This window comes from Tyto alba, unplaced genomic scaffold, assembly GCF_018691265.1.
Source record: "Tyto alba isolate M040663 unplaced genomic scaffold, T.alba_DEE_v4.0 Super-Scaffold_38, whole genome shotgun sequence".
In the NCBI taxonomy this organism is placed as follows: Eukaryota; Metazoa; Chordata; class Aves; order Strigiformes; family Tytonidae; genus Tyto; species Tyto alba.
The window spans coordinates 17,952,929-17,966,001 of NW_024881313.1; the positions used below are offsets into that span (position 1 = coordinate 17,952,929).

At 40.7% G+C, this 13,073-nt stretch overlaps 1 protein-coding gene across 9 annotated transcripts in view; it reads right to left on the reverse strand.

Annotated features, from left to right (window-relative positions):
• Window positions 1-473: 473 nt before the first annotated feature.
• The window catches only part of ADAM22 (ADAM metallopeptidase domain 22), a 138,853-nt gene continuing 126,253 nt past the window's right edge, over window positions 474-13,073 (reverse strand). For all 9 annotated transcript variants that reach the window (XM_042801929.1, XM_032991543.2, XM_032991544.2 and 6 more), the window contains 2 exons: window positions 6,557-6,680; window positions 474-5,277 (listed from right to left, as the gene is read on the reverse strand). In XM_042801929.1, coding sequence (XP_042657863.1) covers window positions 5,257-5,277; window positions 6,557-6,680 — 145 coding nt within the window. In that variant the 3' untranslated portion in view covers window positions 474-5,256. The remainder of the gene's footprint in view (window positions 5,278-6,556; window positions 6,681-13,073) is intronic.

Consider the following 13,073-nt stretch of genomic DNA (forward strand, 5'->3'; position numbering starts at 1 on the left):
GGATAATCCATTCCGGGATAGAAAAGCCAGGCTTCAGAGGAGACAAGGATGCTCAAGCTGTTAAAAATAAGGTAATTAACCTCACATTGTGGTTGATAAGAGTGGCCCAATCAGTCTGCTAATGATAAAGATACTCGAGTAACTTAGAAAAAGAAATGGATGATCTTCAGAATTGCAGCAAAAGAAATAGGACACAGCACAACTTTGAGGTTCACAGGCTCAGTGATTAAAGAGGCTTAGACTTCAGCAATGTTAGAGGGTGAGGAAGACACTGGATGGCTAAGCCACTAAATGGTTTTACCAGTTGCCCTGGTGTAATCCCATCCAGCAACTGAGTACCACACAGCCACTGCCTCAACGCTCCCCCCCCGCCTCCGCAGCAGGACGGGGAAAGAGAATTAGAAGGGTAAAAGTGAGAAAACTCATAGGTTAAGAACAGTTTAATAACTGAAATAAAATAATAGTCATGATAATAGTAATAATAATAATAAATTGTAATGAAAAGGGAAATAACAAAGAGATAAATAAAACCCAAGAAAGACGAGTGATGCAAATGAAAACAGTTGCTCACCACCAACTGGCGGATGCCCAGGCAGTCCCCGAGCAGCGGCCCCCCGCCAACCTTCCCTCGGTTTTATTGCTGAGCATGACGCCATACGGTGTGGGGTATCCCTTGAGTCAGTTGGGGTGAGCTGTCCTGGCTGTGCCCCCTCCCAACTCCTTGCGCCCCCCCAGCCTGCTTGCCGCTGGGGTGGGGTGAGGAGCAGAAAAGGCCTTGGCGCTGCGTAAGCACTGCTCAGCAGTAAGGGAAACATCCCTGCATTATCAATGCTGTTTCCAACACAAACCCAAGACACAGCCCCACACCAGCTACTATGGAGAAAATTAACTCTATCCCAGCCAAAACCAGCACATCGGTGCAAACTGCACATGCAACCTGAGGCACTGGAAAGACCTTATCCAGGACGTTGTGTGGAAAGGTGACTAATTTATCATCCTCTTGATGCTAGCCAATTAACACAAGAGGCTATTATCATTCATGGAAATGCTTTTCAGCAGAAGCAGAAAAGGGATGGAAGAGAACAGGAGTTTTACACTGGAGTGTGATAATTTTGCTTACAACAGCTAGGTATGGGATCCGATGGCAGAGCAAGTCCTAAGAGCTAACTTCTTATCCTGTAGGATTATGGAGTCTCATCATTCTTTCATGTTACATCCTATCCTATTAATTAATTCATTCATTAATGAAATGACTGCAAATTTGGTCTGAATTTGTAGTGTATGCGTGCCTGTAATAGTGTATGTACTTATTCTTAGCTGTGGTTTTGAAAATGGTTGTCACATTGCCGTTGACAAGACCACTCAGTTCATTTAAAACCAGCAACAGGGATTCAGGTAAGAGGACTTCAGTACACTAGCTACTGACACAATTTCTTTCTGAATTTAATTCAGGCTATAGCTCAAAGGTCTATTTGTTCATTAGCACCATCAAAATTATCTGATGAGTGCATCAATTTAGCAGGTTCAACATCTTATAATCAGGAATTCAAATCATTTGGAAGTAGCTATCTTCAAAGTCAAGTCACACTTCAAATCAGATAACTGGCATGTAGTGACAAGTTCACAATTTAAGCAAAGATAGGCTGTATAAAATTAACAACCTCCTTAAAACTCTTATTTAATTATAACAAAACTGTATGTAAATTATTAATCACAACCATTTCTGGTATATTGCTTGAGTATATTCACCAAAAGTCTACAGTATGGATTACTGAAATTCTTATGTCAACAAATCGGGAATTAGCAGGTAAATTTTTACTTGTTAAACTGTGGCATCATTGTGCAGCATTATTATTTGGATACAATCTCTATTTTCCAGTCTCCATCAGTTAGTTATATTTATTTTAAATTATACAAGATTATTCTCCCATGTTGAAATACATAACACTAATGTAAATATAGGTCATCCTGCAAGACCTATGCACATATGGACAATTACTTCTATTTGAGAAGAACTGATAACCTCCCCACTTCAACAGGCATCTACAGCATAGCTGGAAATAACTAGTTCATTTATTAAAATAAAAACAAAATAAAAGCATGAGTCTCAATGAGTCAAAATGACTGAGCTATCTTACTGACAATACAAGTACTCGATTTTAGACTGGATGAGGTATTACGCGGCAATTTATATTGCTGTTGCCAGTGCAACTAACTACAGTGGATAAAAATATTTGTAATCTTCAAAGTTATTAATCTGGCAGCTTTCCAACACTCTACATTTTAAAAGCAGGAACCCACCAAATGTAAGCAAACAACTTCTCTCTCTGACCTTCACTGGCTTTGGAGGCTCACACAGCCCTGCCAGTTCAGGTTTTGTGCAACAACAAGTTCTCCAAGTTACCAACCCAAGTCCTGTGGTGTTCTCACTCTAGACCATCAAAGTGAAAGTCAATATTTATTTAACTTAAACTTAGTGCTCATAATTAGACTTCCAGTCACTACGTATCTCCAAATGTGAAAGTGACTGTTAAAGTTACACTACACATGTAACTGTATCATCATATGCCACAAATTATTTATACCAAAACAAGAGAGAAGCTGAAAGTACATACTACATTTAAAATACAGTTAGGAGAGCCATTTGTTTGCAAAACAAGAAGCTATGAACATTACACAGAGAGCCAGTATGTTACATCCAGTTCCATCTGCCAAATCTTGCTGCTTCTTGATAAGGCAAAATCAAAAGGGAAGAGTAAACAGTGGTAAACATAAAATATGCAGAGAAATCTAACAGGATTATTCAAAATTACATGACAGTTTGTATCCAAACAAAATACCATAAAAGGCACATGATGACCAGTCCAGTTACTAAAGACAAGTTACTAATATGGGAGGGAAAAACAGCTTCCAGGCGACAGAGTAACACAGTGGCTATTGGGTTAGCATAGTGTCCTAATGTGGGTAAACTCCTTGAGGGTCCTGCTCAAAGTCCAGTGAAATCAGTAAAAGACATACTGATTTCAAGTGATTATGGCTCAGACCCTAATTTCATGAGCTACGTGCTACCAACTATGTTTAATCCAGTTATCTCCACTCAAAGTACATCTTTGCAAAAAACATTCTTCAGTGCTGACAGATATTAACTCTTCACAAAAGTGCCGAATCTTTTCCTAAAGCAATTACAAGTGACTGGCTCCTTCCAGATGGTCTGTCTGCATCCACTTGCACTCACTCGTATTTGTCTTTCTCCAAAATACTTACCAGAACCTGTTGACTGTGAAGGAAAATCATTTGAACGCCAAGGCCAATATTTTGTCATAATCCAACATACAGCCTAATCATAAAATATAATACTTCTAAAAATCTTACATACTTTACAGTTGCTGACATCTTTAAACATTTCTTAATTTAATCTTACATATATCTGACTTAATCGAGAGACTTAAAAAAATATATTAAAAGGCTGTAAGTGTTGGCTTCACTTATTAAAGGAAATACATGAGAGAGGTAGAAGATTCAGAAACACCGTAGATGTTCCCATTACAATAATATCTAATTGATCATACGGCTGTTGGGCAAGGTATTTGACTGCACCACACAGAATTGGGTGTTTTATTCTGCAATGGTACTACCTGAAGCTAAGAATTAGTCAATTCTGAAAAGCTGGAGAATTATAAACTGATTTAATATGGTCCAGTTTCTTACTGACTGAAAATTCCCAGTCAAAAAGCATTTGTTTTACAACAACCTTTAGAAGTCTCAGGTGTTAGAAATCTAACCACCCACATATACACAAGATTAACATTCCCAAGAGAAAGGTTTTGTTCCCCCCGCCCCATTTTTTTAGGTTAAACTCACTTGCACTCAGTTTAATGCCCCCAAAAATTGTTAAGTGGGCTTCAGGGGTAGCAAGCATAGCATTCAAGCACATGGTAAAGGTGATTCCAGTAACAAAAATGAAAGACAGCAATGAAACTGGCCACTTGCCCAGCACTGTTATTATCTAGTGCAGTGAAATCGTTACGCTTCTCATAAGCTATGCCTTGCCATCTAAAACAGTGTCTGAAATGCTCTATCAAAAATACACAGCAACTCTCATGAGAAGGACTTCACATCACCACATCCTGAATTGATTACTTAGGAGTATTCCCAAATGTCCAGTAAGTTTGGGCTGCACATCACTTAAAGACTGTGTTGTCTGCCGAATCATTCATGATTACACCTGTGAGAGGATACACTGGTCATCTCACTGAACAATGTATTTTGGCTGGTTCCTCTTACGATGATTTAAGACAAAGTGCTGCTGTACTGGTTTCTGCAGTCTACCATACAACTGAGATTGTCAAGACAGTATAAGATACTGAAAAGATAGTACAGATTTTGGTCAAACACCAGTTTCTGAGACACAGTTTTACAGTACTGTACTTTCTGTATTTCCAAAGTTGTCTGCTCGTAATATTAGAAAATTTGAAGTGTGATGATGTTAGTCATGACTGTTTCTTTAGGCATTTAGCAAAATACACTTATGTATAACTGCTGTTTTTGACATTATCAAATGTTTACATATATACAATCCATATACTGAGATTATAAAAAAAAAAAAAAAAGATATAATCCTTGTTTGTTTGACATTTGTGTCAAATAGTTGCCTTTCAAGGCTTGAAATCCTGTCACAAAAAAAAAAAAAAAATCCTATATTTCTTACTCCTGCATGCTAATTTCTACTACAGTATGTTGTTTATCCCTTACATGTGGAAAGTAAAGAACACAAGGTTCATGCATACAGCATACAAGTTTACATTGGCTGGGCTCTGCGGGAGGCGTGTTCCCAGTTCCACTTGGGTCTGACTCAGGACTGCATTAAACCAGAGAAAAATCTCCCTTACGCGGGACTGGCAAACAGACTGCAGTTGGGATTCTAGGTAAGTGTATCTGTCATCATGCGGAACAGCCTTGTCACATCTGGGCTAATTATCCCCTGTTAATTGTTATGATTTTGGTTGTTCATCAAATCCATAAAATACTAGTCAACAAAAAAGAAAGAAAGAAAGGAAGAAAGAAAGAAAGAAAAAAAAAAAAAAGACTGCTTTTTTCCCTTCCAGATGAGAGGAGGTTCTCACTGTGATCATGGGCATCTCTGTTGATCTTTCAAATTCTCTGAAGAGCAGATGAATGTTCAATGACTCAGAGATGCTGAGTTTCTATAAAATTCGAAGTAAACAGTTCTGATGTCACCCCAGGAAAACTGTGCAGCTAAATGGAAGTCTCCCATAGCTGGAGAGGGGGAGAAGGAACACAAACACACACTGAACACCAAGATAAAACAGGCTGTTACCCAAACAGTGTGATCTACATCATTTGGGTCACAAAGGCTGCACTCTTGGTCTCCTCCCAGCCTCTGGTGGGTATCTGTCCAGACCACAAAGTCAGCAGTCTCAATCATTTCAGCATGACTTGCAGTCAGCATAGTAAATGTCCATGGCTGGGAGTGCCAAGAGTTTGAAGGCAAAATGTCAGTGTAGCATCAATTTTGTATTAGACAGCTTTTACCTTACAGTTATGCTAATATTAATTTCCCACTCTTCCGCCTAACTCTGCTCAGGGTAGCATGAATTTCTGCCATGGGTTTGAATTGGTGCTGAGGCAGCTCCAGGGCTGAGAAACATCAGTGCAGCCCTTCCTCACAGCTGCTCTGCTCCACATGTGCCTGGAAGACCCTGTGCTTTCCCTCACACAACTTTCTGCCCCGAAAATGATGTGGGGGTAGCCGCATGCAGGTCCCCTCAGCAGCACTCCACTCCCATTTTTCTTGGAAAAAAAGGACAGGGAGCAGAGATGGGAATCTCATATGTATCAGGAACGTTAACTAAAGCTATCACAAGTAAAATTCCTAAAGTAAATTTCAGAGTTTGCTTTTTCAAATACCTGCTATGTCTGAACTGACACAAAGGAAGCAACGGCTAGCTTTGCCTTTTGGCAGCAGCTGGAAATCTCTCCCTGTGGAGCAGCATCATGATCCACAGCATGTTCCAGCGGCTCCTGTCAACCCTGGGGGGCCAGGGTGGTCTCAGGGCACACAGCAGCAAAGTCCCTCCAGGACTGCAAGGGCTTGATACAAGCCCTCCACATCCTCCTTAACTGCAAAGTAGTTACCTTCCCATAAAGCTGAAAAGCAGCTCTCCCCCAGCATGGGCGAGAGCTGCTGGCTGCGTCAGCCCCCGGGAAAGGAGCCTGCTCCAGGTCTGCCCATCCGCCACAGCCTGAAGGCTGCCCCAGGCCTGCTCCCAGCTTGAAATAAGACAGCTAGTGAAATCTGGGTTTTGAGGCAGGTTTAAGAGCAACCTGAACAGACACCTGTAAACGCAGCCACCGAGGCTGCCCTAATCGCTGCCAGAGGCTCAGCCTTCAGCAGCTTCTGGAGTTAAGGGTACGAAGGAAATGCCACTGCTGCTCTCACTGTTAGTCAAAGATGCTGATCTGCCACGCTTTCCTTTTGAAAAATTACCAGTAAATCAGGTCACTGACGAAATGCACAGAGAAGAGGGACACGTACCCTGGCACTTTGCCTGTTGGCTTTTTTCTCCTCATCAGGAAGTGGTGGCATCGGGTAAGGGTATTTTCTGCTGGAAGCAATAGATCCGGTGGACGAAGATGGAGACTTTGCAGGAGATAGTGTCCTGAGATGTTGAAACACACAAAATAAATGCAATGTCTTTGGGTCCTAGCACTGCAACAGCAACTGCCATTACTCTGAAGCTTGGTTCAGAACCAAGTATATAGCTTATTATTAGCTCAATATTGGGGGGGATAAAGTTGCTTGATCAGTAGTCTAATAATTTCATTATATGAATAAAGGTATTTATAGCTTTCAGGAACACTGGAAGAAAAAATAAAATTTTCTACTTCTTATTAGAATTGTATCGCATAACAAAAAAGATTTTGTAAGCTGTTTTATATGGTACTGTAATTAAACATTATAAAATTACAAACCAAATATGCAATTGAATAAACACGGAACTAGAAGATAGACATGGCATTATGAAGCCTAAATAGAAACAGTGATTGTATAAATACAAGCTGAACAATGTCTTCTGCCAGTAACTAAATAGCAATTATCAATGTCTTTATGTGTATCTTACACATCTGCTATATTGATACAAACATAGCAAATAAATCTATTATTTTGTAACACATTAATTTACACAAATGCATGCACTTGGAGGCCAAACTGTTAGTTGTGAAGTAACAAAGGCATATACAAAGTGCTAATAACAAATTATTAGACATGCAAGCATCATACAGTGCATATTGTTCCAGCCAAAGAAAGAGTCTGATGAGAATATACAAAAATGGACTGATTAGTCAATGGCAATCAGCATTTCTGTACAAGGTGAGTAGAGTAAGCAGGAGCAAGTAAATGTTTGTATCACATGAAAGGCGTTCTTTTCATGTCAATAAGGCAGCAGCACATTATTGACTGAAATTTTATACCCAAGAAAAAATCTTATGGTTCTGTTTTGAGATTCTGCACTTTTCCCACTTGAGAGGTTCCTATCAGGCTCTAAATCTGGGCAGAATAAAAGGGAAAAAAAGACTCAAAGTAGAAAAATTGAGCTACCCTGGTCTTATTCTGTTTTGCAAACTGAGGGTATTATTCAAAGGAGGCCTCCCACTAGTGGGAGCATCACCCAGACACTCCCTGTGCACTGCTACTATCTTCTGAACTTAATGCATCCCTGAAGATGGAAGGTTTCCCTCAGTTTCTATAGACAGGTCTTCCAAGCCCCTCAAATGCAGCACAGAGCTGAGTGTTGTACAGCTGTAGACCTCAGTGATGAGCACCATCACTGACACCAAGGAGCCACAGGAACCACCTCTGGCAGACAGCCCCACACCCCGGGCTCTGGGATTTGCAGGATCAGGTCCTTTCATCTAGAGAGGATTACAAACAAGGCAGGGACTCTTTTATGTCTGGAACTGTTTTGTATCTCTATTATCTAAGTGAAATTCATTTACTTTTAAATAATTATTATTTTATTTTGGACTACTGCATCATTTTATTTTGTCTGTACCTCCTGACAACAGCACACTCTCTTGTCTCCCATACAAACAATGGTGGATGGTAGCCACAAGCAACAAGGTGTCAATGGAAATTATATGGTGACAGTTTTCCAATCTGGTTCACAATGCTCTAATGCCTCATGCTATAGCCTCAAAATTCAATAGCCCTGTAAACATTTCAGCTGGTACTATTGTCCAAATACTGAAGAGTACATCTTCAGCACATGCATTTTGATCACCCATTAAGATGAACTGGACATACATAAACCTCTTCAAGAAGAAAATTGTAAAGTTATGGCAGTATAAAACAAAGCATTCGTATGTCCAGCATCACAGTTCTGGGCACCAAACTGCACAGGCGACAAAACAGGTTGTTGTGTTTTTTTAAATCCAGGGAAAGGTTCAACAGGGCCCTGCTGTTCGCTACCTGTACAAGTCCTCTCATCTGTGCCCACACTTGGACTGATAAAAATCACTAATAAACTATTAGTGGATCTAGAATCAAAAAATAAGGAGGAGAAAGGAGGGAAGATAATGAGAGCAGATTTTACATATTCTTACTAATTGAATTATTCACAAATTTTGTCCCACAGCTGCAGGAGGACTTAAAATCTTCATGTTTAAATTTATTATTATGCACCTGGAGATTGGAAGCAAGGAACTGGGGGGTGTTAGATCTGACTTGGAAATCCCTGTTAGAAACCTGGTTTCATAGTTACCACAGCCATGAGGTAGCACACAGAATGAAGGCATCTCCCATCCCTTGCACCACACCCAGGCACAACATCGCCTCCTGCACACCACAGGCTCTTCCCATGGGTTATTTTAGGCACCACAAGAGAAGGCGATGGTGAGAGGGAAAGCCATGGTCAATATACCTGTCCATCAGCCTCAGAAGGTGATCCTGGAAGGAGCAATAACCTCCACAAGGATGGGGCATCTTGAACATCTTCCCTGCACAGCAGGTCCTCTGACCAGGATCTCTAGCTGAGCCTGTAGCCAGGTAGCTTTGCACCGTAACTCAAACACAGTGCTGCCTTTCAAAAGCTTTTGAAGCCCAGACCTCCAGTGTAGCTGCTTACATTTCTGACTTTTCAACCCCACTTCACGTTACCAGCTCACCTATGGTTTGCACACCTAACTGATGTGCACACTACTGCTCACCTGCATGTGCAAAGCTACAGACAAATACATCGAGAATGCAGTTGCACACTTAAATGACCTTGCCCTCTCCTCACAGGCCCTTGCCCCTTACTTCTGCTACTGGTTTTTGTCATCTTTAGTGCCATCTACTGAGATGAAAAACAAATCACTACTAAGTGTATGCTCACAGATCTTAGGATGCGTCTTGCATAATAAGCATAGTTGTTTGAGGTGGTTTTGATCACTTTTCAAGTTCTGCCCTGCAATTGTGTATGTGCTGTGTATCCCAGATTTACATGTACTTTAAATGAGAAAGAGCCAGACATGACCTTTCTCATTTACAGGATGGAAGAAAGACGGCATTCAGGGACACTTGCAGGTAATGCTAGGGTTAAAAGTAGGCAAAACTTAGGAGTTTGGTCAAGGATGGGATCCATTTAGCTTTCGCTGGGGGTTTCAGTTCTCCTGCTATCACATTGATTTGCTTTCATGCCAAATCTTGTTTCCAGCTGAAACTTGAACAAAAAACTAGGAATGCAGACTGGGCTGCAGACTGCATTCTGCCCTGTACACGCCATGATGGTTTCAGAGGCACTACCACCAACCCCAAATAAAGCCATGCACCTTAACCCACTGCGAGAATTCTCATTTCCGACGAGAAAACAAGCTGTAGTGGCCACTTCGTGTCCGTCTTTCTGTCCTAGAAGCTGAAACTAGGAGTGTAGGGAGACCATGCTGGGATTCACAACAAAGCGCCGTGGCAGCGGGAGGACATCTGCATGCGCTCTCCTGCAGCCAGGCGCCTGCCTGCTCTGCCTGCTCTGCCGTCACCTCAACAGGGAAAGCGCTGGCCCACAAGAGACAGTGTGAAATGTGCTACCTGGTCACACAACTAAACATCTTGCAACTTCAAATGTCATTTCAGCTAAATTCAAAGCAGACAGCCCTGATAGATCTGAACTGTTCATAAACTGTGCTTGATTCTGTCTTGTAGACTGAAATAATTTAACGAAATTCACTTAGCGTTCAATTTGGCAAAAGCACTTCAAGGCCAAATGTAGATACAATCAGCCTAATCTGACCTTTGCTGCCGTAGGTTCAGCTCTTTGTAAGACATTATCAGCCTAAATTATCCTACATGAGGAAGTTGGGATCTTCCAGAAACACTGCTGTGGCTTAACATTTTAACATTTTTAATGCAGTTCCTTTTAAAAACCACAGATGTGCACAAGTTTCCTTAGAAAGTGCAGCAGCAGAGGCTCAGTTCGGCTCGGCTCATGGGGGGGCTGCAAAAAAGGCAAAGGCTGTGACTCAAGCCGTCCACTTTAAGCACTGCACAGCAATGCCCCAGAAGCAGGCACTCAAATGTTTTAATGAACTCTTTTCCCTAACCCTTGAACTGAAATCCTGATCCTGCAGGTGTCAACAGGCATTTTTTTCACTGGCTGCCAACAAGGACAGTATTTTGCTGTGGTTGTAATGGGGAAAACTTTTTTTTTCCTTGAAGCACAGTCTAAAGCTGCCTCAGGGATTGCAGGGAGCTAAATGGCTGGTCACAGCCCTGGCCTCAGTTGGATGCTCACAGAGGAAGGCAATGGACCTCACGGAGCAGCAGAGCCAACTCTGGCTAATGGTCAGCTGAGGAGGAGCTGAGAAGAAATCGAGGAAGAAAGCAAGAACACCAAAGCACAAAAACAATAGGAGGGAAATGGATAGCCTGTTGTTTCCTGCCCTCCATGCTCCTTGCCAGTGCCTTTCCGATACAGATGGCCATTTTCTCTCTAGGGTATGCATCCTGGGTCTCCATCTAAAAAACCTGATTTCTTTGTAAACTATTCTTAAACAATTGCCACAGAATCTAAAATACTGTAAATATTTGTATGAAATCAAATGCAAGCAGCTCAGTGCTTCAGAAGGTGCCTTTTTGTCTTTTTTTGTCTATAATTATTTACAGAAATGTCACATTTTGGGATTCTGACAGTTTATTTTCTGATACCATCGTGGTTCCTGAGTCTTTGAAGATTAGTGAGGATTTTGAGTAATCCTTAACCATTGTTCATAAGGTCAGTCTGTGCAGTAACCACTGTAATTGGCAGTAAAAAAAAATAGTACTAGTATCACACTGGTAAAACAGTGTGCCTTGCAGCAAAGTCGAATCAGAGGAAGGTTTTCTGACTGTGTTTATTGCTGCAGTTATGCAGCTATGGCCTGCCATGTAGAATTAAAATCTAGCCTAGAATTTAAGCAGTAAAATAAGATTTTTCTTTACAGATCTTATTTTCTTACAGAAAGGATTCCCACAGCTGGGAGATTTCTGGCACCAGAGACGCCAGCTACTATTATTATTATCATTAATAAAAAGTAATTATATAGAAATACCCATTAGGCTTGTAGACCAGGAAAAAAAAAAATAGTAAGTAGGATACCAGGTGTCAGAGAGACAAATTTTGCTTTATATAGTTGGGGTTTTTTTAAGCTGAGAAATAAAGTCTTTGTGATGACTAATATCTATATTTTCTGAAAATCTGCAGCATTCCTAGGAATTGTAGGAAGTTTGTTTGTTTGTTTTTTTTTCCTGATTCTTCTTCAACTCTACTTGAAACAGCACCAGTCATCAACACATTATTCCTAAAGCTATAGGGAGACAAGCAAAGCAGCAGTGTTACTTTCAGGACATATTTAAAAGAACTCAAAGATGATTAGCAACAAAAATGCTACTCAGCTAATTATCTGGTGTAAATGTCTTATCCTGGGCTACGATTCCTAAAATGTAGTATCAGCTGGACAGCCTGACTTCAGCCTGACTTTCTTTTACCAAAGATTTGTTTTGTTTTGTTCGTGAATCACTTCACAGGCTCAAAACACAGCCATATGAGTTTCAAACACACCATTCCTAGGAACAATGTTTTCCAGTCCATGAGGGATTAACCAAAATTGCACCTGGCTTTTGGGGAGCAACCATTCAGTTCAACTTCTCATAAACCCATGGCAACTCATCCCGGGAGAAGATTTGATCCTTTGCCTACCATAACATACTTGCAGAATACTTCCCCATGGTTACCTCAATTAATTAGTACATACAGGTTTCTAAATTTATTCCAGTTTCTCTCTCATTTCTAAAGCTACTGCTGCAGGCAGTCATTAGTAAGATTCTATGGTGTAAAATTTTTAATTTATGTTTCACCTCTGATATACAGCCCTTAAAATTTGCATGGGTCAGCTTGATCCTCATTTACCTGCATAAAACACTTGGTTTATCTCTAATACAATTAGATATGTGACTCATTCAGTGCAACAGTTGAAAACCCGCAGGGGTGGGGTACATTCCAATCAATTTGATCTAGTTACTAAATCATGATATACTGTAAAAGGTGAAAACCAAATTAAGAGTATCCACAAAGGAATTTAAACATGTTTAACTAAACCATTTAAACTAACATATTTTAAACTAGTGCTGTCTTCATATTCCATCAATGTCTTTGTTTGTTGTAGCCACAGGACTTCTGATACACCCGGAAAGACAGTTATGGGGTTAGATTATGGTAAGGGACTGACAGCCTTGTCTGAACAACAAAGGTCCAGAGGGTACTTTTAGGAAACAGGTTGCTAATAAAACCACACCACATCTCTAGTGTAAGTTTGCCTAATTTCACCTTCCAGTGACTTTTGGTCATTATCAGTCTCAGTCTGCTAGTCTAAAGGACTTCCCACAAAAGTTTTGCTCCATATGCAGCAATGTGGATTTTACAATGAGGTAAGCATTTAGCTGCTCGATTAAACCGAACAGCTTGAGGCCCTGCAGTCCCTTCTAAGGTTTCTCAGGGCTTAAATCTCCCCAGTTCTTGAACATGTTTGTTGAACTGCGG